The 27,784-nt window shown below is 46.1% G+C and overlaps 2 protein-coding genes across 5 annotated transcripts in view; both read left to right on the forward strand.

Moving 5' to 3' along the window:
- LOC139385965 (CWF19 like cell cycle control factor 2) overlaps positions 1-10,661 on the forward strand; it is a 30,551-nt gene extending 19,890 nt beyond the window's left edge. For all 3 annotated transcript variants that reach the window (XM_071131280.1, XM_071131281.1, XM_071131282.1), the window contains 8 exons: positions 3,012-3,140; positions 3,383-3,520; positions 8,882-9,094; positions 9,206-9,322; positions 9,449-9,604; positions 9,696-9,776; positions 9,993-10,094; positions 10,226-10,661. In XM_071131280.1, coding sequence (XP_070987381.1) covers positions 3,012-3,140; positions 3,383-3,520; positions 8,882-9,094; positions 9,206-9,322; positions 9,449-9,604; positions 9,696-9,776; positions 9,993-10,094; positions 10,226-10,366 — 1,077 coding nt within the window. In that variant the 3' untranslated portion in view covers positions 10,367-10,661. The remainder of the gene's footprint in view (positions 1-3,011; positions 3,141-3,382; positions 3,521-8,881; positions 9,095-9,205; positions 9,323-9,448; positions 9,605-9,695; positions 9,777-9,992; positions 10,095-10,225) is intronic.
- Positions 10,662-14,941: 4,280 nt separating this feature from the next.
- Positions 14,942-27,784, forward strand: part of LOC139385814 (guanylate cyclase 1, soluble, alpha 2) — a 101,108-nt gene continuing 88,265 nt past the window's right edge. The window contains exons 1-3 of one of the 2 annotated variants that reach the window (XM_071131057.1): positions 14,942-15,650; positions 22,569-22,630; positions 24,121-24,248. In XM_071131057.1, coding sequence (XP_070987158.1) covers positions 15,414-15,650; positions 22,569-22,630; positions 24,121-24,248 — 427 coding nt within the window. In that variant the 5' untranslated portion in view covers positions 14,942-15,413. The remainder of the gene's footprint in view (positions 15,651-22,568; positions 22,631-24,120; positions 24,249-27,784) is intronic. The other variant, XM_071131058.1, reaches the window with a different exon arrangement.

Here is a 27,784-nt window from a genome sequence, read left to right on the forward strand (position 1 = left end):
CATTCAGGCGTTTGGAAATTGCTCCCAAGGATGAACCAGATTTGTGGACGTCTGCAGTTTCTTTTCTGAGGTCGACTGATTTCTTTTGATTTTCCCATGATGTCAAGCAAAGAGGCGCTGAGTTTGAGGTAGGCCTTCAAATATATCCACAGGTACACCTCCAATTGACTCAAATTATATCAATTCGCCTGCACACACCTATCAGATGCTTCTAAAGCCATGACATTTTCTGGATTTTTCCAAGCTGTTTAAAGGCACAGTCAACTTCTGACCCACTGGAATTGTGATACAGATTATTTCACTTATAATTCACTGTATGTAAACAATTGTTGGGAAAATGACTTGTGTCATGCACAAAGTAGATGTCCTATCCGACCTGTTAACAAACTATAGTTTTGGCAAGAAATTTGTGGATTGGTTGAAAAACGAGTTTTAATGACTCCAAGTGTATGTGAACTTCCGACTTCAACTGTATATACTCTAGTATTCTGGAGTATCTCCACTTCCAACACATCTACCCCCATCAGATCTATATACTCTAGTCGTCTCTTCTGCCCTGGTATGGGTTTATCCTAACAGAGAGCTCATATCTCCACTAATAATACAGTGGCTAAAATTTACCACTGTTATTGCATCATCCATCTTCCACCAGGTGTGAGGAATCTTACACACTCAAAGCTGAGGAACCTTCAAAACAACCATCTTGGCTGCCTAACGCTGCACTGCACACGCCGTCTTGGCAGCCTAACGCTGCACTGGACACGCCGTCTTGGCAGCCTAACGCTGCACTGGACACGCCGTCTTGGCAGCCTAACGCTGCACTGCACACGCCGTCTTGGCAGCCTAACGCTGCACTGCACACGCCGTCTTGGCAGCCTAACGCTGAACTGCACACGCCGTCTTGGCAGCCTAACGCTGCACTGCACACGCCGTCTTGGCTGGCTAGTGCTCACTACATGGTCATAATGTCCCACAACCACTTATAAACACAACCACGTGTTTATTCAGCTGCTGGGTGAAGTATTACACACCCAATTTGTGGTTTGTTTACAACTCTGTGAATTTATTGTAGGAGTTGTTTTTAGTTTGTAATGACAGAGGGGTTATGGGTGGTTTTCAATGATCAGACCTTCAGTGAAACGCTTGACTTGCCTATGTTTTTTTTGGAAAGGTTATGGCCCATGTCTATTGTTAGCGGTGTCAATCAAAGCTGTCTATCTCTCTTTAGCTTCTCTCGCTCGCCTTGAATGTCCTCTCCTATTCCCCCCTCTCTCTTTCCTCGCTCCCCTTTCTGTCATATCAGCTTTGAATGAAACCCTTTAGTGCAGGGATCACAAACTGGATTCAGCTGGGCCCACTGGGAACCCTACTCTAGTGAGCTGTCTGATTTTGAACCCTCCCCTCCACCTCTCCTCAGTTTAGGTTTTTCTGTGTTGCTTCTATTTTCGCAAGTGAGGAATACGTATATGGATAAGTAGGCTAATGTATTACTGTTCGTCTCTTGGTGAGATCTGCTATAATCTCTTAAGACTCCTCAGTGAGGGCGGGGCTGTTGGTGTTTTTTCCACACTCTTCATTGTCCCCCACGATGAAATCAGGGAGGGGAATGTGGATCGGTCACCATCTGTACGTTAGTCACACGCGATGTCTGACAGCACTGGCCTGATTTTGACACAACTTGGGTGAATGATACATCTTGCCATAGGGATCTGACATTTTCAAAATTACACCGATTGGCTAGATGGTGGCGCTAAAATGCAGACTTTTAAAGGTGCGTAACCTTTCAACGTCATATAGCTTATTCTCTTATATACTTATACACTTCCCTTATATACTTATTCCCCTCACCCCGTTTGACCTAAAGTCATGAAATTCAGTACATAAGTCCATCTCCTCACACATGCCTCAGGAGACCCATAGTCTGCCATGATGGGTTTCCCCAAAAAGTTTTTTGTAGAAAACACACCTTCTGGCACCTAATGACCACCTAATGACAATATTTTCAGACTAGTACCTAAAAAAACATGGCCACTATTGACCAATAAACATTCACGTAGGCGTGGTCTGGCACAAATGCATATACATTAGTCAAGGATTTTCATATTGGAACACAATTTGGTACACAATGTTGCAAACACAGGCACATGTTTATCTCTTGATCTGTTTGACTCAGTGCTGAAATTTGGCACATGCATCTTGCCATAGAGATGGGATAATCAGTGACATTTTGTAAATATCTTAAGGGGGGCACAGCATCATTCATGGGGGACTGCATGTTTACTGTTGACTTTTTTTGTGATCATGGTTAGTGATACACCCAGCAGTCATACGAGACAATTTACTTACCGCGCTCTCTCTTTCAAGACTTATTGGAGAGGTCGTGTGGAGGGCTCTGTCCTTTTTCTTCTGCTTATTTATACTTTCACCATGGAGGGCTTAAACAACATTATTGTTCCCCACGATGAAATCGGAGGGGGAACTATGAATCTGTCGCCATCTTTTAGTACGTTAGTCACATTCAATATCTCACACCACTGGCCTGATTTTGACGAAACTTGGGTGAATGATGCATCTTGCCATAGAGATCTGGCATTTACAACATGACACTGCTAGGCCCTAGGGGGCACTGTAGTAATCAACTGAAATTCCCAACTTTGAACAAGCATATCCCTGTCCTGTTTGAGCTCGAATTGTTGTCAATAATTGGCCCGGGTGGGCTGCGTCATTCGTGGGGGACAACATGTATACTGTTTTCTTGTTTGTGTAAGTTAGGGTATTATCAGTGTGCCGTTAATCTGTGTGTAAGGTCAGTGTTCCTCTAGGTCTACCCAGCTATGAAATAACTGCCTTGTCCTCTGTCGTGTTCCCCTTACAAATAATACTGGATTCTTTATTTTACTGTAGAATATGAATGCACTGGTTCTATAATGTCTCCTATGTGATGAATCGTGTTTGCATATGTTTTTCTGTTCTATGTTCGTCTCCATAACCCTCTCCCTCTGTTTGTTCAGGCTCCAGGTCAAACAGAGGAGGACCAGGAAGTACTTCTCTTCAGAACAGACCAATCGGGTCGTGCCTGGCCGGTTAATGCCTCTTCGGAACCCCAGGAGCCCAGAGGAAGACGTAGGAAAAAGAAGGCGGTGAGCAGTGTGTGTTATGATAGGTTGTGAGAGATGAGGTTACGGTGTCTGGACTTGCCTGGGAGTAAAGAGGTGTATCCCAAATTGATTTTGCCCCATCAACAATGCAAACACAGTCTCCCTCTCAGATGAACTGTGCTTATGTAAACAGTTCTGAAGTATATTCTCTATTGGTTACACAAGGTGGATGGGGAAAGAGTGATATTTTCAGTATTCTAATGGTGTCTCTCTCCCCTGGTCAGATTGAGACCCACAGGGATGGGGAGCGTATGAGATACTTCCAGGATGATGACAGTGTGGGTCTTCATGAGATGGTCCGCAGGGAGAAGATGAGCTCTGCAGAGGACCAGAACTCCCTCTACGCACGCATGGCTGGCAAGGTACGCTGCATTCGCTACAAACAACCTGTCCTGTCTGTAAAATGTAAATGTGCTCATCCAATACACAAATATGGCAACCTAGAACACCATAGAGTTTTGGACCACTTTATTTTTTTGGTCTTAATCTGCGTTTTTTTTAGGTCATTTAGAGTCCATTCTGCAGAACCACTAGCAGGGTAGAGTTTGTTTCCCTATCAAGACTGGCATTGCTTTGTCAGTGACCATTTCCAGGTTTTCTGGGTTAAGTAATCATCGGTTACAGCAGAACACCGTAGTGGGTAGCTACCCAATCAGGGACGAGGAGGGAACTACTCGTTATCCTCACATCTGTAAAAGAATTACACAGTTTTATACAATTCTTGTATATATTGTTTTTAAACCTTCCCCCTCTCTCTGGAATTTAAACAATAAGATGTAGAATTCCAGTTAGGCAGCTGTGAGCTCCCTTCTCCTACGTTGTAGGGCAGCCTCAGTGTCCGTCTACTAGCAAAACAGTCCTGTAACTTAGCATCTCTTTCATCTGACTATTTCTTTATTGACCGAGTCACTGGTGCTACCTACTTTAGTTTTTGCTTCTAAGCAGGAATCAGGAGGATGGAATTATGGTCAGTTTTGCCAAATGGAGGGTAAGGGAGAGTGCTCTAGAGTTTTTTTCTATCAGCATTTAACATGCTGATAGAAATTTGATAAGATGGATTTCAGTTTCCCTGCATTAATGTCCCCGGCCACTAGGAGCTCCACCTCTGGATGATCGTTTCCCTGTTTTCTTATGGCAGTATACAGCTCATTGGGTGTGGTCGTAGTGCCAGCATCAAACTGTGGTGGTATGTAGATGAAAACACTCTAGGTAGATAGTGTGGTCTACAGCTTATCATGAGATACTCTACCTCAGGTGAGCAAAACCTTGAGACTTCCTTAGATATCGTGCACCGGCTGTTATGCGTTGTCTTACTGGAGGCTGCTGTTCTATCCTGCCGATGCTGTATGTTAATCATGTCGTTGTTTAGCCACGACTCGGTGAAACATAAGATATTTAATGTCCAATTGGTAGGATATATGTGCATTTAGCTGGTCAAATGTATTTTCCAGGCATTGTGTCGTGGCCAGTAGTACGGATGGCTGGAGATGGAGAGGGATGAGGTTGAGATGGGGATGGAGAGAGGGCTGAGGGGGCATATGGATAGGGAGAGATGGAGGGGGATGGAGAGAGGGCTGAGGGGGACGATGGGGAGAGGGAGCATTATTAATAAACTCTTGGAGACATCGGAGTTGCCATGGCGATTCAAAATGAAAGCGACAAAGTTGCACCTTTTTAGCTCTCTCTCTGTGGGCTGTATCATTAACGCCACACATACTCTCCTTTAGCAGGGACTAGACTCTATAAATACAACTACAGTTACCATGACATAGAGACTATACATACTACATCTAATAATTGTTATATTTATAATGTGCATGGAGAGAAAGTCATTGTCTCAACACCACTACCCTGGTCCTCATGGCTTTAACACTGGCCCTGTTTACTCCTCATCCACCACCCTGGTCCTCATGGTTTTAACACTGGCCCTGTTTTACTCCTCATCCACCACCCTGGTCCTCATGGTTTTAACACTGGCCCTGTTTACTCCTCATCCACCACCCTGGTCCTCATGGCTTTAACACTGGCCCTGTTTACTCCTCATCCACCACCCTGGTCCTCATGGTTTTAACACTGGCCCTGTTTACTCCTCATCCACCACCCTGGTCCTCATGGCTTTAACACTGGCCCTGTTTACTCCTCATCCACCACCCTGGTCCTCATGGCTTTAACACTGGCCCTGTTTACTCCTTATCCACTACCCTGGTCCTCATGGCTTTAACACTGGCCCTGTTTACTCCTCATCCACCACCCTGGTCCTCATGGCTTTAACACTGGCCCTGTTTACTCCTCAACCACCACCCTGGTCCTCATGGCTTTAATACTGGCCCTGTTTACTCCTCATCCACCACCCTGGTCCTCATGGCTTTAACACTGGCCCTGTTTACTCCTCAACCACCACCCTGGTCCTCATGGTTTTAACACTGGCCCTGTTTACTCCTCATCCACCACCCTGGTCCTCATGGCTTTAACACTGGCCCTGTTTACTCCTCATCCACCACCCTGGTCCTCATGGCTTTAACACTGGCCCTGTTTACTCCTCAACCACCCCCAAAATCAGTCAAGATGGTCTGATAACCAGTTAATAGCTCTATGGTCTTAAAATGTTGTACATCTGTCTCCTGTATCAATGTTTGTCTGGGTTTAGTTTTCCCTTACCACATGCAAATATATATTTTCAGCAGCTGGATGCATCTACACTATGCCTAAATCCTAGACCTGGTATTTCTGTTGATGTTTCAATGGGGCCAGGGTAGGATAGCTAGTCATTAATGGGGCCAGGGTAGGATAGCTAGTCATTAATGGTGCTCAGGTAGGATAGCTAGTCATTAATGGTGCCCGGGTAGGATAGCTAGTTGTTAATGGAGCCAGGGTAGGATAGCTAGTCTTTAATGGGGCCAGGGTAGGATAGCTAGTTGTTAATGGAGCCAGGGTAGGATAGCTAGTCGTTAATGGAGCCAGGGTAGGATAGCTAGTCGTTAATGGGGCCAGCGTAGGATAGCTAGTCTTTAATGTTGCCCGGGTAGTATAGCTAGTTGTTAATGGAACCAGGGTAGGATATCTAGTTGTTAATGGGGCCAGGGTAGGATAGCTTGTCGTTAATGGGGCCAGGGAAGGATAGCTTGTTGTTAATGTGGCCAGGGAAGGATAGCTTGTCGTTAATGGGGCCAGGGAAGGATAGCTAGTCGTTAATGGGGCCAGGGTAGGATAGCTTGTCGTAAATGGGGCCAGGAAAGGATAGCTTGTTGTTAATGGGGCCAGGGAAGGATAGCTTGTCGTTAATGGGGCCAGGGTAGGATAGCTTGTCGTTAATGGGGCCAGGGTAGGATGGCTAGTCGTTAATGGGGCCAGGGTAGGATTGCTAGTCGTTAATGGGGCCAGGGTAGGATAGCTAGTTGTTAATGGGGCCAGGGTAGGATGGTTAGTCGTTAATGGGGCCAGGGTAGGATGGCTAGTCGTTAATGGGGCCAGGGTAGGATGGCTAGTCGTTAATGGGGCCAGGGTAGGATGGCTAGTCGTTAATGGGGCCAGGGTAGGATGGCTAGTCGTTAATGGGGCCAGGGTAGGATAGCTAGTCGTTAATGGGGCCAGGGTAGGATGGCTAGTCGTTAATGGGGCCAGGGTAGGATGGCTAGTCGTTAATGGGGCCAGGGTAGGATGGCTAGTCGTTAATGGGGCCAGGGTAGGATAGCTAGTCGTTAATGGGGCCAGGGTAGGATAGCTTGTCGTTAATGGGGCCAGGGAAGGATAGCTTGTTGTTAATGTGGCCAGGGAAGGATAGCTTGTCGTTAATGGGGCCAGGGAAGGATAGCTAGTCGTTAATGGGGCCAGGGTAGGATAGCTTGTCGTAAATGGGGCCAGGAAAGGATAGCTTGTAGTTAATGGGGCCAGGGAAGGATAGCTTGTCGTTAATGGGGCCAGGGTAGGATAGCTTGTCGTTAATGGGGCCAGGGTAGGATGGCTAGTCGTTAATGGGGCCAGGGTAGGATGGCTAGTCGTTAATGGGGCCAGGGTAGGATAGCTAGTTGTTAATGGGGCCAGGGTAGGATGGTTAGTCGTTAATGGGGCCAGGGTAGGATGGCTAGTCGTTAATGGGGCCAGGGTAGGATGGCTAGTCGTTAATGGGGCCAGGGTAGGATGGCTAGTCGTTAATGGGGCCAGGGTAGGATGGCTAGTCGTTAATGGGGCCAGGGTAGGATAGCTAGTCGTTAATGGGGCCAGGGTAGGATGGCTAGTCGTTAATGGGGCCAGGGTAGGATGGCTAGTCGTTAATGGGGCCAGGGTAGGATGGCTAGTCGTTAATGGGGCCAGGGTAGGATAGCTAGTCGTTAATGGGGCCAGGGTAGGATAGCTAGTCGTTAATGGGGCCAGGGTAGGATAGCTAGTCGTTAATGGGGCCAGGGTAGGATAGCTAGTCGTTAATGGGGCCAGGGTAGGATAGCTAGTCGTTAATGGGGCCAGGGTAGGATGGCTAGTCGTTAATGGGGCCAGGGTAGGATAGCTAGTCGTTAATGGGGCCAGGGTAGGATAGCTAGTCGTTAATGGGACCAGGGTAGGATAGCTAGTCGTTAATGGGGCCAGGGTAGGATAGCTAGTCTTTTATACGCTACTGTATTTTTCTTCCCTAACCTTCTATATTGTAACCGTTCGGATTCCAGAAGCATTTGCTGTTTGCACTTTCTTGGTTCCCTGTTCCACCATTGTTGCTCAATCTAAACAAGTCAAAGTCCCATTCAGGGAGTAGGGTACATATGTGCGTGTGGCCCAGGTAGAAGTTGTCTAGAATTCCAGCATTGAGGTGTGGCAATTAACCACAGGTCTGTGTGTGTAATTGATTCATTATCCATCGAAGGCTGGCAATATAAGCCCCACACTGGCCCAGCACACATAGTCAAACATGCACTTATCACATCTCTGCCTTAGTATCCGTAAGCGGCTTTAGCTAAAGCGAGTGTCTCCCCTTTGCTCTGTCTGAGAGAGAAAGAGGAAATTAGTGCTGGAATTGGAGTAGAGCAATTGTATCTAATATTAGATCAGCCTTTTGTTCCTGTTCTAGAGTCTTCTCCCCTGAAGGAAGGCACTGGTAGAGGTGTGGTATGGGTGATGCAGTTCTGACTACCCAATGAGGTGTTGGGTTTTCATGGGTGATGGACTGCACACACCATGCTCACACACATACAATAGACTAGATGGACATGTTGTACACACACACAGGCCTGCTTTCACACAGACCCAGACCTGTCAATCAGTCAGGGCAGTGTGGGGAGACACGACATCCCAACGGCTCACCCTGTGTCCATGGAGACGCCTCTCTGTCACTGCCATAAAAATAAAATCCTAGAAGCAACACTTAGTTGTGACAACTGAACCAACACAAACAACTTTTCAAAGCACCCTATTATCTTGTTTCTGTGTGCGATGTGAATAGTGGGAATATTCGCCCGCTGTTCGATGCTCTCTAGTGTGATGTTTATTCAGCTACAGCAATGATGTCTGTTAACTGACCCGGCTACAGCTATATGGATTTGTATTGATAGACTGATTGATTAGCCCTTTGGGTGTCTCGCTCTGCGTGTGTGTGTGTGTGTGTGTGTGTGTGTGTGTGTGTGTGTGTGTGTGTTGAAAACGTAACTCAAGGCCATACACCGACTCATGGGGAAATCAAAATGATATGTAAATAATCACACTTTAGGCAAACAAACACATTTCTCTCTCTCTCTCAGATGATGGGGAAGACAGACGATGACAACTACACCCTGGATGACATGTTTGTTTCCAGCGTGGCTCAGAGAGAGGGCGAGGGGCGGGACGAGGAGAGGATGAGGAGCAGAGCCATAGCGGAGCACAGGCGACTGGCCGTTACCATGGAGAAATGCCATCACTGCTTCAGCAACCCCGAGCTCCAGAAACACCTGCTCATCGCCATAGGAACCAAGGTGAGAAAGTAGGGAAGGAGAGTTTGGCCCATTGGGATTTGTGGTGTCAGATCGGGGTGTCTGTTTTTTGACTGGGTGTGTGTTTTTTGACTGGTGTGTGTGTCTCCGCAGGTGTATCTGAGCCTGCCTGGGGGTGTGTCTCTGACAGAGGGTCACTGTCTGATCACTCCATTGCAACACCACTGCTCTGCCACTGGATTGGATGAGGACGTGTGGACCGAGATCCAGGTCAGCCAATCAAAAAATCTACTACAGCCTAGACATGCCCTCCCACCTTTCCGACTTTCACTGATTGGTCTAGAAGGCAGAGATTGGGAGTTTGTGTGTGATGTTGTGTGTTTGTCCTGTGTGCAGGTGTTCCGCAGGGCGCTGGTGCAGATGTTTGAGTCTCAGGATCAGGACTGTGTGTTTATGGAGACCCACATGAACCCAAAGAGACGCCAGCACATGGTCCTGGAGTGTATCCCTCTACCCAGAGAACTGGGAGACATGGCTCCTATCTACTTTAAGGTGTGTGTGTGTGTGTGTGTGTGTGTCTTCCTATAGAAACCATCTATAGAATAGATGAGCTGTCTGGGTTAATACTGCGTGTGTCCTACAGAAAGCCATCATGGAATGTGATGAGGAGTGGGCAATGAATAAGAAGGTAGTGGATCTCTCCTCCAAAGACATCCGCCACGCTGTGAGTTATACCTCCATCTTCTCGTTCCTTCTTCCTCACTCCTGAAATGTTTTTCATCCCCCCCCCCCCCCCCCCGTCTGTTCCTCCCTTCCTGCATGCCTCCCTCCCTCCCTCTACCAAGCTCCAGGACCAGGTGCCTGTCCCAGCCCCTGAGAGAGGGTTTCTAGAGGCGTGTATTCTGTGAGTGTGTTTGACGGTGTGTTCTCTCTGTGCCAGGTGCCGCGGGGTCTGCCATATTTCTCAGTAGACTTTGGTCTTCAGGGGGGCTTTGCTCACGTCATTGAAAATGAACACAAGTTCCCCCACTACTTTGGCAAGGTCAGTGAACTACAACCTCTATGGGGTGCTTTTACTCTCCACTGTGTCACTCTAAACCTTCTCCCTCCTTTCCCCATCCTTCTCCTCTTCCCTCCTCTCCTTCTCTCCCGCTCCTCCTCTCCCCTCTTCAGGAGATTGTTGGGGGGATGTTGGACGTGGAGCCGAGGATATGGAGGAAGTCCATCAGAGAGAACTTTGACGACCAGCGGAAGAAAGTCCTTGAGTTCTCCCAGTGGTGGAAACCCTTCGACTGCACCAAGACGGACAGCTGAACTAACCAACCAACACATCTCAATAAACACCTAGCCCCTGAAAATATACAGTAGATGTAACTGCAAGCCATATGGCGTTAGCCCCCTTCTGCGTTAGCCCCTTGTCTTCTGAGACTATGACTCTGTCTGCTTTATAATCCTCTGATCCTGTCAACACATTGTTTTACTCTGAGATTATTCTGATGAAATACGGGAAGAAGGCCATAAAATAACTATTTTAAAAGCTGATGTACAATTGTTGTGTATGTTGGGATACGTTGTTTTACTATCTTAAAAATAAATGATTATGATGCTTTCTGTTCTTTTACTTTTGTCTTTTAGCAGACACTCTTATAAAGAGCCACTTACAATTAGTGTATTCATCTTCAAATATCTATCAATTAGTGTATTCATCTTCAAATATCTATCAATTAGTGTATTCATCTTCAAATATCTATCAATTAGTGTTCATCTTCAAATATCTATCAATTAGTGCATTCATCTTCAAATATCTATCAATTAGTGTATTCATCTTCAAATATCTATCAATTAGTGTTCATCTTCAAATATCTATCAATTAGTGTTCATCTTCAAATATCTATCAATTAGTGTATTCATCTTCAAATATCTATCAATTAGTGTATTCATCTTCAAATATCTATCAATTAGTGTACCATATATCACAATCGTAGCAAGTACATTTTCCCCTCAAAGTACAGTAGTTATCAACCAAGTCAGTTTTAGTAGAACAAGTGTAGGTTCATTTTAATTTACTGCTTTGTCATTAGGTAACTTGTAAACACCTAAAACAGCCCCACACACACACTTTTACTCGTGGCTAAACAGCAAACCTGAACCAGCAGCTGCTTTCATCATTCAGACACTAGATTGTTCCTGACATGAGTTAACCACTACAATGGCTCTTATTACTGTCCCCTGGAAGACCTCTCTCCTCCCTATCCTGTTATTTAAGTTATTTAACTCTCTCTCCATCTTTCTCTTATCACTCATCTCCACTCCTGTGTGTTTCAGTGGTATGTCTCTGTCTGTGTGTTCTAGACAGTAAATGGTCATCAGTAATGGTGTTATAGTGGTGAGGAGTGATCTGTGATTATGTCCACTTAGATGGACCTGGGACAGATTCACAGCCAAGCTCCACTCTACTGTCCTCTTCCTGCTGACGCATTCTATCTGTCTCCCTCACACCCAGCCATCCACACACCGTCAGCCCATATCCCGTGACTAACCCTACCACTTCTGATTAACTGTGTCGTTTATCACAGTATGGTTCAGACAAGTGCTCTACTTGGTTTTACAGTTTTACACACAGGGTAGAGCAGACTGTTAGTCCTACAGGGTCTGTATGGCTGCGTTTAGACAGCCCAATTCTGATATTTTATTCATGAATTGGCCCTTTTTTTTACCAATCAGATCTTAATAAGATCATTTAGACCAATTAGTGGGGGGGGGGAAATCAAATGGGCTGCCTGTCTAAATGCAGCCTACGTTTTGTTTGGAAATACAAGCCTACAGTCAGTTGGAACTAGATCAGACAAGGGGGAGGTGAGTGTATCTCTGAATGACTTGAGGCACCTGTGTGACTCAACGGTAGGCACCTCGGAGCCACTTCATGCTCCATCTCTGCTAGCGCTGCTAATTTCATGTGACTGACCGATTTATGTTACCTTTGGGTGTGTGAGTCTCTGACTGACATTAACATAGTTTGTGTTTTATTCTGTCTGTGGTATTTAGGTGCATTGTGATGTCTGGGCAGTCTTTTGCTCAACAGCTCTAGAAAAAGCATACCCTAAGGCAATTACAACAATTACCTTCTGAAGATTCAGTTTGTCGAAATGGGCTTTTATGGATAACATGGATAACACACACAACGCAATCTAAATAATGGCTTTCAAATTGAAGCTGGGTTTTCGGTAATGTCAACTGAAGGGACGAGGCTTCATACTGTAGGCTATGTTCCCTTTCAGTAATAACAAGCATTGCGTAAGCACTATTGTTGTCTTTGTGTAACATTTAATTATAATCTTCAATAAACCTAATGATTTGTTAAAGGTATTATACAATCGACCCATCTTCGGAGCGCACACACAGCCAAGGATTTCCCTTGCTTTTAATCTCCAGAGAGTTATGGTTAAATTGTTGCTGCAGATTTATTAAATATCCTTCTGGCAGAGTTATTGATTTATCGTCTTATGGTGATTGAGGTTGGGATGAGATAAGTGAGGGGGGATGGGGAGGGACTGAACATACACTACATTAACAAAACTATGTGGACACCTGCTTGTAAAAAAATCTCATTACAAAATCATGCATTAATCAAATTTTATTTGTCACAAACACATGGTTAGCAGATGTTAATGCGGGTGTAGCGAAATGCTTATGCTTCTAGTTCCGACAATGCAGTAATAACCAACAAGTAATCTAACCTAACAATTTCACAACTACTACCTTATACACACAAGTGTAAATGGATGAAGAATATGTACGTAAAAATATATGAATGAGTGATGGTACAGAACGGCATAGGCAAGATGCAGTAGATGGTATAGAGTACAGTATATACATAAGAGATGAGTAATCTAGGGTATATAAACATAAAGTGGCATAGTTTTAAAGTGGCTAGTGATACATGTATTACTAGCCATATGGAGTCGGTCCCTCCTTTGCTGCTTTAACAGCCTCCACTCTTCTGAGGAGGCTTTCCACTAGATGTTGGAACATTGCTGCGGGGACTTGCTTTCATTTAGCCATGAGAGCATTAGTGAGGTTGGGCACTGATGTTGGGGGATTAGGCCTGGCTCGCAGTCGGTGGTTCAATTCATCCCAAAGGTTTTGCATGGGGTTGAGGTCAGGGCTCTGTGCAGGCAAGTCAAGTTCTTCCCCACCGATCTCGACAAACCATTTCTGTATGGACCTCGCTTTGTGCACAGGGGCATTGTAATGCTGAAAAAGGAAAGGGCCTTCTCAACTGTTGCCACAAAGTTGGAAGCAGAGAATCGTCTAGAATGATATTGTATGCTGTAGCATGAAGATTTCCCTTCACTGGAACAAAGCTCCTAGCCCAGACCATGAAAAACAGCCCCAGATGATTATTCTGTCTCCACCAAACTTTACAGTTGGCACTATGCATTCGGGCAGGTAGTGTTTTCCTGGTATCTGTCAAAACCAGATTTGTCCGTTGGATTGCCAGATGGTGAAGCGTGATTCATCACTCCAGAGAACGCATTTCCACTGCTCCAGAGTCCAATGGCGGCGAGCTTTACACCACTCCAGCTAACGCTTGGCATTGTGCAAGCTCGGCCATGTAAACCCATTTCATAAAGCTCCCGACGAACAGTTCTTGTCGTGACTTTGTTTCCAAATGTAGTTTGGAACTTGGCGGTGAGTGTTGCAACTGAGGACAGACGATTTTCACATGTTAGACGCTGCGGCACTCGGCGGTCCCATTCTGTGAGCTTGTGATTCACAATAACAGCACTTACAGCTGACCGGGGCAGCTCTAGCAGGGCAGACAGGTGGCATCCTATGACGGTGTCACATTGAAAGTCACAGCTCTTCAGTAAGACCATTCTACTGCTAATGTTTGTCTATGGAGATCGCATGGCTGTGTGCTGGATGTTATATACCTGTCAGCAACGGGTGTGACTGAAATAGCCAAATCCACTAATTTGAAGGGGTTGCCATATACTTTTGTATATATAGTGTATTTCAAAGTAAACTATTTGTGTCAGGGCACACTGCTTTGGCAAAGAAAAAGGTGCATGTAAGGATGTTTTGCATCCTATGGTTGTCTGTGCCTCTCTCTCTCTGTGTCTGTCTGTCTGACATGTGCATGCTTGTATGTCTGTCTATGTGTATGCAGTGTGTGTTTATCCAGGGTGTATGTATGCACAATCCTGGTAGTGTGTTTTCTTCTGTTTTTGTGTCTCAGGCCGCAGGCTGAGGGTCAGGCATGTGGGCAGAGAAGAGGTCAAGGTCACTGAAGCGATAAATGATCGACATGAATGCTGCCCTGTTGTCCGCTGTAGCTCGCCGATTGGAATTATCCTAATAACTTCAGTTCCATTCATCATGTGTTTACTATTGTGACAGAGAGCTGGTTCTTATAGGAGGGGAGGCTGTATGACTCTAGTGGTGTACTATATCATAGTCTAGCCGACTAGAACCAAGTCTACCTTAAGTTGTTTTATCTCAAGTTTATCTTCAGTTGATTATGGCAAATTGGTCTAGGATACAAACACACGGAATATGTTCTGCTGGCATTGCACAGTGGGGCCAGATGGCTTAGTGTGTGGCATGTAAAAAATAACGGATAAAATCACATGCAAACACTCGGCCTATTTGATTTGTAGGTTATGTCTTGGTGTCTCATGCAGTTGCTTGTAGTAGTCTAGTGTCTCCTCCGTCAGTATCTGCGACATACATTAGCATAGCTCTAGACTAAAGTCTCCCTCTCATATGGATGGTAGGAGGGGCAGGGTTAAATCTGATTGGCTGTGGCGGATGGAGGTAGTGTAGAATAGTGATGCTGTAGAGCTTGAGCAGAGTGGACAGATATAACTCCACCAGGCAGCGGATCGAGCTGATGTTTGACTGCGCGAGCATCTCTCGGTATCTTCCGATCCTCAGTTCCGAACCTGGACACACCGTTTCCCGCCCACCGGAGAGGAATACAGCCAGCCAACTGCAGGGATGAAAGGATGAGCAGTTCACACAGACAGAGTCAGAAAGCCGTGAAGCCGCAAATGACTTGATAGTAGAGGTGCGCAGCAGGCAAAATACTTCCACCTGGGATTTCAAAGGGAAAACAAAAAGGACAACCGTTAAAACCGTTAGACATGAGATTCAGCTGGTGAACCTAGTCCCTATCTGGACGTCGCGATATTTGTTTGTTCTCTAAATGCTCGCGTGCCGTTAGTGTCGCTCTTAACCGGCGCGCGCGCCTCCCAATCTTTCCCACGCAAGTGAATCTGATGAGTCCCCGTAGCCGCGTGTTGTTTCGTCGCCGCACGCGTACGCGCCCGGACTTCTCGCGCTTAGCAGCAGCAGCATGTCCTCGCGCAAGATCTCGTCAGAGTCGTTCAGCTCGATGGGCTCGGAGTGCCTGGAGAGCCCTGGAGATGATGGCGACTCCTGCCCATTTTCACGCATCTGGAACGGCAAGAGCCCCGTGGAGAAGCTCGCGTGCCCGTTCGAGGACGCACCGGGACCCAAACGGGCGACAAGACGGAAGCGCGTGAACCTGGACTCGCTCGGGGAGAGCTTGAGGAGGTTAACGTCGCCCACGGTAGGATTCAGTAACAAAAACAGCAGATTTTCAACGGTATTTCTCTCTCCCCTCGGCATGCATCACCTGCGTGATTACACAAGGGCCAGCACCCTAGAGATGACTGTTAGAATAACGAGAGAGAGAAGAATGGGTAGTAGGTATGCCTATTCTATATCACTCCTTACTGGGTGATGAGGTTGTTCTGGTGAGTGTACTGAAGGCAGACTGTTTACAGTGTGTAGTTTAGCTGATTCCCTCAAGCCTCCTCTCCCCCATCTGCACTGACATGAAAGAAGTGGACAGGTGAAATAAATGACCTGGTAGGGAGGGCTCCAGCTTACTGCATCATTAACCTGTGTTTTCAGAACAGTGTAGGTTAAGGAATAGAAACTAGGAAAGAAGCTACATATTAAAGATGCATTTGATGATTGTTGTGATAAAGATATCCTGGTCTAATACAAGACTCTTTTTTTATTCCCTTGGTCCAAAGGAAGTGCTTAACTTGCTACTCCCTGGCCAAAAGCAGAGCGACCAGATCCTGCTTTGAAATGAAAAGCTTTATGATACCTGATTCTGTCAGAAATAGTACTGCCCCCCCCCACACACACACACACACACACACTGCAATCATGGTGACCCAATCGTACAAGAGCAAGGCAAGGAGTGGACCCCTCCTTAGCGACCAGTCAGCCATGACCGGGAGAACAGAGAATGTACTTGGTGTTCGCTTCACGGTCCTGATACTATCAACCAGGCCAGTCACGGTGACCCAGAACAGAGGACACACACACAGCATCTTCACACACAGATGGGCATACCCTCCCCCTGTCTCCACATATTATACTGCTTGAGGAGAGATGAGAACTGCTTGAGGAGAGAGAAAGAGGAGAGATGAGAACTGCTTGAGGAGAGAGAAGAACTGCTTGAGGAGAGAGGAGGAGAGATAACTGCTTGAGGAGAGAGGAGGAGAGAGAACTGCTTGAGGAGAGAGAAAGAGGAGAGATGAGAACTGCTTGAGGAGAGAGGAGGGGAGAGAAGAACTGCTTGAAGAGGTAGGATACAGGAGAAAGGCATATGAAGGATACAGATGATGGAGGGAGGGGAGAGGAAGGATACAGATGAGGGGAGAGAGGAAAGGAGGGCAGAGGAAGGATACAGATGATAGAGGGAGGAAAGGAGGGCAGAGGAAGGATACAGATTATGGAGGGAGGAAAGGAGGGCAGAGGAAGGATACAGATGATAGGGGGAGGAAAGGAGGGCAGAGGAAGGATACATATTATGGAGGGAGGAAAGGAGGGCAGAGGAAGGATACAGATGATAGAGGGAGGAAAGGACTGCAATCATGGTGACCCAATCGTACAAGAGCAAGGCAAGGAGTGGACCCCTCCTTAGCGACCAGTCAGCCATGACCGGGAGAACAGAGAATGTACTTGGTGTTCGCTTCACGGTCCTGATACTATCAACCAGGCCAGTCACGGTGACCCAGAACAGAGGACACACACACAGCATCTTCACACACAGATGGGCATACCCTCCCCCTGTCTCCACATATTATACTGCTTGAGGAGAGATGAGAACTGCTTGAGGAGAGAGAAAGAGGAGAGATGAGAACTGCTTGAGGAGAGAGAAGAACTGCTTGAGGAGAGAGGAGGAGAGATAACTGCTTGAGGAGAGAGGAGGAGAGAGAACTGCTTGAGGAGAGAGAAAGAGGAGAGATGAGAACTGCTTGAGGAGAGAGGAGGGGAGAGAAGAACTGCTTGAAGAGGTAGGATACAGGAGAAAGGCATATGAAGGATACAGATGATGGAGGGAGGGGAGAGAGGAAAGGAGGGGAGAGGAAGGATACAGATGAGGGGAGAGAGGAAAGGAGGGCAGAGGAAGGATACAGATGAGGGGAGAGAGGAAAGGAGGGCAGAGGAAGGATACAGATGAGGGGAGAGAGGAAAGGAGGGCAGAGGGAGGATACAGATGAGGGGAGAGAGGAAAGGAGGGCAGAGGAAGGATACACATGAGAGGGGAGAGTGGTAAGGAGGGCAGAGGGAGGATACAGATGAGGGGAGAGAGGAAAGGAGGGCAGAGGAAGGATGCAGATGATGGAGGGAGGGGAGAGAGGAAAGGAGGGCAGAGGAAGGATACAGATGAGGGGAGAGAGGAAAGGAGGGGATAGGAAGGATACAGATGAGGGGAGAGAGGAAAGGAGGGCATATGAAGGATACAGATGAGGGGAGAGAGGAAAGGAGGGCAGAGGGAGGATACACATGAGAGGGGAGAGTGGAAAGGAGGGCAGAGGGAGGATACAGATGAGGGGAGAGAGGAAAGGAGGGCAGAGGAAGGATACAGATTATGGAGGGGAGAGAGGAAAGGAGGGCAGAGGAAGGATACAGATGAGGGAGGGAGGGGAGAGAGGAAAGGAGGGCAGAGGAAGGATGCAGATGAGGGAGGGAGGGAGGGAGGTTACAGATGAGGGGAGAGAGGAAAGGAGGGCAGAGGAAGGATACAGATTATGGAGGGAGGGGAGATAGGAAAGGAGGGCAGAGGAAGGATACAGATGATAGAGGGAGGAAAGGAGGGCAGAGGAAGGATACAGATTATGGAGGGAGGAAAGGAGGGCAGAGGAAGGATACAGATGATAGGGGGAGGAAAGGAGGGCAGAGGAAGGATACATATTATGGAGGGAGGAAAGGAGGGCAGAGGAAGGATACAGATGATAGAGGGAGGAAAGGAGGGCAGAGGAAGGATACAGATTATGGAGGGATGAAAGGAGGGCAGAGGAAGGATACAGTTTATGGAGGGAGGAAAGGAGGGCAGAGGAAGGATACAGATTATGGAGGGAGGAAAGGAGGGCAGAGGAAGGATACAGATTATGGAGGGAGGAAAGGAGGGCAGAGGAAGGATACAGATTATGGAGGGAGGAAAGGAGGGCAGAGGAAGGATACAGATGAGGGAGGGAGGAAAGGAGGGCAGAGGAAGGATACAGATTATGGAGGGAGGAAAGGAGGGCAGAGGAAGGCTACAGATTATGGAGGGAGGAAAGGAGGGCAGAGGAAGGATACAGATGAGTGAGGGAGGAAAGGAGGGCAGAGGAAGGATACAGATGATGGTGGGGGGAGAGAAGAAAGGAGAGAGTAAAACTAATAACACAAATTAACACATTTTTCATTGTGTGTGTGTCAGTGTGTGTTTGTATGGATCAGCCAGCTGATCCACTGTGTGTTAACAAGCCAACCCACCTTTTCATTGTGTATGTGTGTGGGTGTATGGATTAATGTACAAGACTTTGGGATGTGAATGTTTGCTAGTGAAATGTGATAAAAGATGTGTGCTTGTCATTGTGTTTACTGGTTTTCTGCTGGTTATGTGTGGAGAGAGTGAGTGTGTGTCGATGACGTATGTTCTGTGAATGAATGGCTAAAACAAGGACATTCTCACAGGACACACACTATGCCTGTATGTATAACGTTAGATGAGCCAGATGCCGGTCTCCTGTACACCAGGTTTCAGCAGAGGCCGTTAGATGAGCCAGATGCCGGTCTCCTGTACACCAGGTTTCAGCAGAGGCCGTTAGATGAGCCAGATGCCGGTCTCCTGTACACCAGGTTTCAGCAGAGACCGTTGGATGACCCCAGGCTGACACGGTGTTCTTTTACCATTGCTACAGGATTGTATTAATGTTCATCATATTAAGCCCTCTCCCTCTGGCTCAGTCTCTCTCTCTCTCTCTCTCTCTCTCTCTCTCTCTCTCTCTCTCTCTCTCTCACGCTCTCTCTCTGTCTCTGTCTCTCTCTACTCTCGCTCTCTTTCTCTGTCTCTCTCTCTCTCTCTCTGTTGCGCTCTCCTCTCTGTCTCTCTCTCTCTATCTCGCACTCTCTCACACACGCATGCACACACACACACTCCGTCTGTCAGAGCCTCTCAGTCAGAGGATAGTGTTTTTGTCGTTGTTGATAGGAAAGGATAGTGTTTTTGTCGATGTTGATAGGAAACAAAGGTGTTTTTGTCGTTGTCGATAGAAAAGGATAGTGTTTTTGTCATAGAAAAGGATAGTGTTTTTGTCATTGTCGATAGGAAAGGATAGTGTTTTTGTCATAGAAAAGGATAGTGTTTTTGTCATAGAAAAGGATAGTGTTTTTGTCATTGTCGATAGGAAAGGATAGTGTTTTTGTCATTGTCGATAGTAAGGGATAGTGTTTTTGTCATAGAAAAGGATAGTGTTTTTGTCATTGTCGATAGGAGAGGATAGTGTTTTTGTCGTGGTTGATAGGAGAGGATAGTGTTTTTGTCGTGGTTGATAGGAGAGGATAGTGTTTTTGTCGTGGTTGATAGGAGAGGATAGTGTTTTTGTCATTGTCGATAGAAAAGGATAGTGTTTTTGTCATTGTCGATATCAAAGGATAGTGTTTTTGTCATAGAAAAGGATAGTGTTTTGTCATGGTTGATAGGAGAGGATAGTGTTTTTGTCATAGAAAAGGATAGTGTTTTTGTCGTTGTTGATAGGAGAGGATAGTGTTTTTGTCGTGGTTGATAGGAGAGGATAGTGTTTTTGTCGTGGTTCATAGGAGAGGATAGTGTTTTTTTTGTGGTTGATAGGAGAGGATAGTGTTTTTGTCGTGGTTGATAGGAGAGGATAGTGTTTTTGTCATAGAAAAGGATAGTGTTTTTGTCATTGTCGATAGGAAAGGATAGTGTTTTTGTCATAGAAAAGGATAGTGTTTTTGTCATAGAAAAGGATAGTGTTTTTGTCATTGTCGATAGGAAAGGATAGTGTTTTTGTCATTGTCGATAGTAAGGGATAGTGTTTTTGTCATAGAAAAGGATAGTGTTTTTGTCATTGTCGATAGGAGAGGATAGTGTTTTTGTCGTGGTTGATAGGAGAGGATAGTGTTTTTGTCGTGGTTGATAGGAGAGGATAGTGTTTTTGTCATTGTCGATAGAAAAGGATAGTGTTTTTGTCATTGTCGATATCAAAGGATAGTGTTTTTGTCATAGAAAAGGATAGTGTTTTTGTCGTGGTTGATAGGAGAGGATAGTGTTTTTGTCATAGAAAAGGATAGTGTTTTTGTCGTTGTTGATAGGAGAGAATAGTGTTTTTGTCGTGGTTGATAGGAGAGGATAGTGTTTTTGTCGTGGTTGATAGGAGAGGATAGTGTTTTTGTCGTGGTTCATAGGAGAGGATAGTGTTTTTTTTGTGGTTGATAGGAGAGGATAGTGTTTTTTTTGTGGTTGATAGGAGAGGATAGTGTTTTTGTCGTGGTTGATAGGAGAGGATAGTGTTTTTGTCGATGTTGATAGGAGAGGATAGTGTTTTTGTCGTTGTCGATAGAAAAGGATAGTGTTTTTGTCATAGAAAAGGATAGTGTTTTTGTCATTGTCGATAGGAAAGGATAGTGTTTTTGTCATTGTCGATAGGAAGGGATAGTGTTTTTGTCATAGAAAAGGATAGTGTTTTTGTAATTGTCGATAGGAGAGGATAGTGTTTTTGTCGTGGTTGATAGGAGAGGATAGTGTTTTTGTCATATAAAAGGATAGTGTTTTTGTCGTTGTTGATAGGAGAGGATAGTGTTTTTGTCATGGTTGATAGGAGAGGATAGTGTTTTTGTCGTGGTTGATAGGAGAGGATAGTGTTTTTGTCGTGGTTGATAGGAGAGGATAGTGTTTTTGTCGTGGTTCATAGGAGAGGATAGTGTTTTTGTCGTTGGTGATAGGAGAGGATAGTGTTTTTGTCGTGTTTGATAGGAGAGGATAGTGTTTTTGTCGTTGGTGATAGGAGAGGATAGTGTTTTTGTCGTGGTTGATAGGAGAGTATAGTGTTTTTGTCGTGGTTGATAGGAGAGGATAGTGTTTTAGTCGTGGTTGATAGGAGAGGATAGTGTTTTTGTCTTGGTTGATAGGAGAGGATAGTGTTTTTGTCGTGGTTGATAGGAGAGGATAGTGTTTTTGTCGTGGTTGATAGGAGAGGATAGTGTTTTTGTCGTGGTTAATAGGAGAGGATAGTGTTTTTGTCGTGGTTGATAGAAGAGGATTGTGTTTTTGTCGTGGTTGATAGGAGAGGATAGTGTTTTTGTCATGGTTGATAGGAGAGGATAGTGTTTTTGTCGTGGTTGATAGGAGAGGATAGTGTTTTTGTCGTGGTTGATAGGAGAGGATAGTGTTTTTGTCGTGGTTGATAGGAGAGGATAGTGTTTTTGTCGTGGTTGATAGGAGAGGATAGTGTTTTTGTCGTGGTTCATAGGAGAGGATAGTGTTTCTGTCATGGTTGATAGGAGAGGATAGTGTTTTTGTCGTTCATAGGAGAGGATAGTGTTTTTGTCGTGGTTCATAGGAGAGGATAGTGTTTTTGTGGTTGATAGGAGAGGATAGTGTTTTTGTCGTGGATGATAGGAGAGGAGTGTTTTTGTCGTGGTTGATAGGAGAGGATAGTGTTTTTGCCGTGGTTCATAGGAGAGGATAGTGTTTTTGTTGTGGTTCATAGTAGAGGATAGTGTTTTTGTCGTGGTTCATAGGAGAGGATAGTGTTTTTGTCGTGGTTCATAGGAGAGGATAGTGTTTTTCTGTGCCAGTAATACATTGCTGGAATGTTAATAAAGTATTAAATGCGGTCTGCTGAAATGATCTGTTTTTATATTTAGGGCCCTGAGTTTTTAGCGACCACTTGACCCGACCAGGACAGCAGTGTGCTTATTTTTGTCCTATTCCACACATGTACAAGTGTGTATTAATGTGCATGTGTGAATTGAAAATGTGCTTTTTTTGCATATCGGAGAGAGTGGGGCCATGGCCACGGTCTGCCATTATCAATGGTGAACCTGGAGCAATTAGGGTGCCTTGCTTAAGGGAACATCGGCAGACTTTTCACCTTGTTACCTCGGGATTCGAACCAGCAACCTCTTGGTTACTGGCCCAGTGACATATTTTTATATATTTTTTATCTTCTTTCAGACACAGATGGTTCAACAGTCTTTACAGAGAACCTTAGAGTTCTACAGACAGAAAGAGATCAGGTAAGGACTGTTGTGCTGCGTGTTTGTATGCGCGTGTGTGTGCGTGTGTCTGCGTCCTTGAGAATGGTGTAGTAGAGGTAGCTATAGGCCTATGGGAAGAGAGAATAAGCATACTGTGAGTAATGATTTCTAGTTACATAGTGAGGTCACATAAGAGCAAGGCTACTGTACTGTTTTAGCTCATATAAGTGTTATAGATGAGAACCATGTAACTAATTCATCTGTTACATAACACGTGTGTTTGTATATTGTGTTGCTCTGTGTCCTTGTTTTGAACCGTACTGAACAAAAATATAAACACAACATGTAAAGTGTTGGTCCCATGTTTCATGAGCTGAAATAAAAGATCCCAGAAGTTTTTCATACACACAAAAATATGATTTCTTTCAAATTTGTGCACAAATGTGTTTACTTTCCTGTTAGTGAGCATTTCTCATTTGCCAAGATAATCCATCCACCTGACAGGTGCAGGGGACAATAAAAGGCCACTCTAAACAACACAATGCCACAGATGTCTCAAGTTTTGAGGGAGTGTGCAATTGGCATGCTGACTGCAGGAATGTCCACCAGAGCTGTTGCCAGATAATTGAATGTTAATTTCTCTACCATAAGCCGCCTCCAACGTCATTTTAGAGAATTTGGTAGTACGTCCAATTGGCCTCACAACCGCAGACCACATGTAACCACGCCAACCCAGGACCTCCACTTCCGGCTTCTTCACCTGCGGGATCGTCTGAGACCAGCCACGCGGACAACTGAAGAAACTGTGGGTGGACCTAGCTCCCCAGTGGCTGCATCCCTATCCAGTCGTGAAATCCATAGATTAGGGCATAATGAATTTATTTCAATTGACTGATTACCTTATATGAACTGTAACTCAGTAAAATCATAGAAATTGTTGCATGTTGCGTTTACATTTTGTTCAGTATAGTTAATTATTACTTTGTGTGTGTGTGTGTGTGTGTGTGTGTGTGTGTGTGGTGTGTGTGTGTGTGTGTGTGTGTGTGTGTGTGTGTGTGTGTGTGTGTGATCTCTGTCTATTAGGGTGGTAACTGTGCTCATTAGACATAGCAGGTCAATATTACAGTAATGCCACGGTAAATATTACGGTAGTGCCCCACTGGTTTATAAACAGACCAGCAATGAGGCACTCTCTAGCCTGTTATAAACTGGGGGGTTTGAGCCCTGAATGCTGATTGGCTGACAGCTGTGGTATATTTGACCGTATACCACAGATATGACAAAAAAAATTATTTTTACTGCTCTAGTTAAGTTGGTAATCAGTTTATAATAGTAATAAGGCACCTCAGGGGTTTGTGGTATATGGCCAATATACCACGGCTAAGGGCTGCATCCAGGCACTCCATGTTGCGTCATGCTTAAGAACAGCCCTTAGCCGTGGTATATTGGCCATATACCACACTCTCTCGGGCCTTATTGCTTAATTATTTCATCTCTCTGTCCCCATTCTGTGTGTGTGTGTTTCAAAGGTGCAGAGAGGATGGGAAGGAGGAAAAGAAAAGTGTTACTTTGGAGAAGTGTCCCTTTGTGGATCATTGTGGTTCTGGAGAAGAGGCGGACATCTCAGGAATACTACAGTACATGGCTACTCTACAGGGTCAGTATCACTCTACCATGTGACTGAGTGGGTGTGTTTCGTACATGTGTAGCCCGTCGGTGTAGAGTTGTGTGTTGGCAGAATGTTATTGGTACTGCCTTACTTTGTGTGTGTGTGTGCTTTTAAGGACTTCTATGCTCTCTGCTTAGTCTCTGTGTGCACATTAGTGCTCTCTGCTAACTATGCTTAGTAAGGGATAGTGTGTGCTTTTTGATGTATCAGGGTTTGATTAGTGCTGTCTGCTAACTATGCTTAGTAAGGGATAGTGTGTGCTTTTTGATTGTCAGGGTTTGATTAGTGCTGTCTGCTAACTATGCCTAGTAAGGGATAGTGTGTGCTTTTTGATTGTCAGGGTTTGATTAGTGCTGTCTGCTAACTATGCTTAGTAAGGGATAGTGTGTGCTGTTTAATGTATCAGGGTTTGATTAGTGCTGTCTGCTAACTATGCTTAGTAAGGGATAGTGTGTGCTTTTTGATGTATCAGGGTTTGATTAGTGCTGTCTGCTAACTATGCTTAGTAAGGGATAGTGTGTGCTTTTTGATGTATCAAGGTTTGATTAGTGCTGTCTGCTAACTATGCTTAGTAAGGGATAGTGTGTGCTTTTTGATTGTCAGGGTTTGATTAGTGCTGTCTGCTAACTATGCTTAGTAAGGGATAGTGTGTGCTTTTTGATTGTCAGGGTTTGATTAGTGCTGTCTGCTAACTATGCTTAGTAAGGGATAGTGTGTGCTTTTTGATTGTCAGGGTTTGATTAATGCTGTCTGCTAACTATGCTTAGTAAGGGATAGTGTGTGCTTTTTGATGTTTCAGGGTTTGATTAGTGCTGTCTGCTAACTATGCTTAGTAAGGGATAGTGTGTGCTTTTTGATGTTTCAGGGTTTGATTAGTGCTGTCTGCTAACTATGCTTAGTAAGGCATAGTGTGTGCTTTTTGATGTATCAGGGTTTGATTAATGCTGTCTGCTAACTATGCTTAGTATGGGATAGTGTGTGCTTTTAGATGTAAGAGTTTGATTTATGTCCAAACGTGTGTGTGTCATTTTGACTCCCCAAAACGTCCTGACATTTCACAAAAATGAAGCTGTGTGTGGAATAGGTGTGTGATTTATAATGTTTACACTAGAATAATTATTCAGCTGCACTTTGCAACTAAAAGCAACACCTCCACACGCATGCACATGAACCCCTCACACCCTACAGCTACCTTCTAATGAGGAGACACATCTCGGTGGAGCTCTGGCAAACACACTTCTTCTTGACCTCTTTCTGCTTTTCTCTTTCTCTCTTCATTCCTCTCCCTTTCCTGGCTCTCCTACCTCCCTCCTCTTCCCTAATCCCTCTCTCTCCTCCTTCCTCTCCCTTTCCTGGCTCTCCTACCTCCCTCCTCTTCCCTAATCCCTCTCTCTCCTCCTTCCTCTCCCTTTCCTGGCTCTCCTACCTCCCTCCTCTTCCCTAATCCCTCTCTCTCATCCTTCCTCTCCCTTTCCTGGCTCTCCTTCCTCCCTCCTCTTCCCTAATCCCTCTCTCACCTACCTCCCTCCTCTTCCCTAATCCCTCTCTCTCCTCCCTCCCTCCTTTTCCCTAATCCCTCTCTCTCATCCTTCCTCTCCCTTTCCTGGCTCTCCTTCCTCCCTCCTCTTCCCTAATCCATCTCTCTCCTCCCTCCCTCCTCTTCCCTAATCCCTCTCTCTCATCCTTCCTCTCCCTTTCCTGGCTCTCCTACCTCCCTCCTCTTCCCTAATCCCTCTCTCTCCTCCTTCCTCTCCCTTTCCTGGCTCTCCTACCTCCCTCCTCTTCCCTAATCCCTCTCTCCTCCTTCCTCTCCCTTTCCTGGCTCTCCTACCTCCCTCCTCTTCCCTAATCCCTCTCTCTCATCCTTCCTCTCCCTTTCCTGGCTCTCCTTCCTCCCTCCTCTTCCCTAATTCCTCTCTCACCTACCTCCCTCCTCTTCCCTAATCCATCTCTCTCCTCCCTCCCTCCTTTTCCCTAATCCCTCTCTCTCATCCTTCCTCTCCCTTTCCTGGCTCTCCTTCCTCCCTCCTCTTCCCTGATCCCTCTCTCTCCTCCCTCCCTCCTCTTCCCTAATCCCTCTCTCTCATCCTTCCTCTCCCTTTCCTGGCTCTCCTACCTCCCTCCTCTTCCCTAATCCCTCTCTCTCATCCTTCCTCTCCCTTTCCTGGCTCTCCTTCCTCCATCCTCTTCCCTAATCCCTCTCTCTCCTCCCTCCCTCCTCTTCCCTAATCCCTCTCTCTCATCCTTCCTCTCCCTTTCCTGGCTCTCCTTCCTCCCTCCTCTTCCCTAATCCCTCTCTCTCCTCCTTCCTCTCCCTTTCCTGCCTATCCTACCTCCCTCCTCTTCCCTAATCCCTCTCTCTCATCCTTCCTCTCCCTTTCCTGGCTCTCCTTCCTCCCTCCTCTTCCCTAATCCCTCTCTCTCCTACCTCCCTCCTCGACCCTAATCCATCTCTCTCCTACCTCCCTCCTCTTCCCTAATCCCTCTCTCTCCTACCTCCCTCCTCTTCCCTAATCCCTCTCTCTCCTACCTCCCTCCTCTTCCCTAATCCCTCTCTCTCCTACCTCCCTCCTCTTCCCTAATCCCTCTCTCTCCTACCTCCCTCCTCTTCCCTAATCCCTCTCTCTCATCCTTCCTCTCCCTTTCCTGGCTCTCCTTCCTCCCTCCTCTTCCCTAATCCCTCTCTCTCCTCCTTCCTCTCCCTTTCCTGCCTCTCCTACCTCCCTCCTCTTCCCTAATCCCTCTCTCTCATCCTTCCTCTCCCTTTCCTGGCTCTCCTTCCTCCCTCCTCTTCCCTAATCCCTCTCTCTCCTACCTCCCTCCTCTTCCCTAATCCCTCTCTCTCCTACCTCCCTCCTCTTCCCTAATCCCTCTCTCCTACCTCCCTCCTCTTCCCTAATCCCTCTCTCTCCTACCTCCCTCCTCTTCCCTAATCCCTCTCTCTCATCCTTCCTCTCCCTTTCCTGGCTCTCCTTCCTCCCTCCTCTTCCCTAATCCCTCTCTCTCCTCCTTCCTCTCCCTTTCCTGCCTCTCCTACCTCCCTCTTCTTCCCTAATCCCTCTCTCTCATCCTTCCTCTCCCTTTCCTGGCTCTCCTTCCTCCCTCCTCTTCCCTAATCCCTCTCTCTCCTACCTCCCTCCTCTTCCCTAATCCCTCTCTCTCCTACCTCCCTCCTCTTCCCTAATCCCTCTCTCTCCTACCTCCCTCCTCTTCCCTAATCCCTCTCTCTCCTACCTCCCTCCTCTTCCCTAATCCCTCTCTCTCCTCCTTCCTCTCCCTTTCCTGGCTCTCCTTCCTCCCTCCTCTTCCCTGATCCCTCTCTCTCCTCCCTCCCTCCTCTTCCCTAATCCCTCTCTCTCATCCTTCCTCTCCCTTTCCTGGCTCTCCTACCTCCCTCCTCTTCCCTAATCCCTCTCTCTCATCCTTCCTCTCCCTTTCCTGGCTCTCCTTCCTCCATCCTCTTCCCTAATCCCTCTCTCTCCTCCCTCCCTCCTCTTCCCTAATCCCTCTCTCTCATCCTTCCT

Source organism: Oncorhynchus clarkii, chromosome 27, assembly GCF_045791955.1.
Source record: "Oncorhynchus clarkii lewisi isolate Uvic-CL-2024 chromosome 27, UVic_Ocla_1.0, whole genome shotgun sequence".
NCBI lineage: Eukaryota > Metazoa > Chordata > Actinopteri > Salmoniformes > Salmonidae > Oncorhynchus > Oncorhynchus clarkii.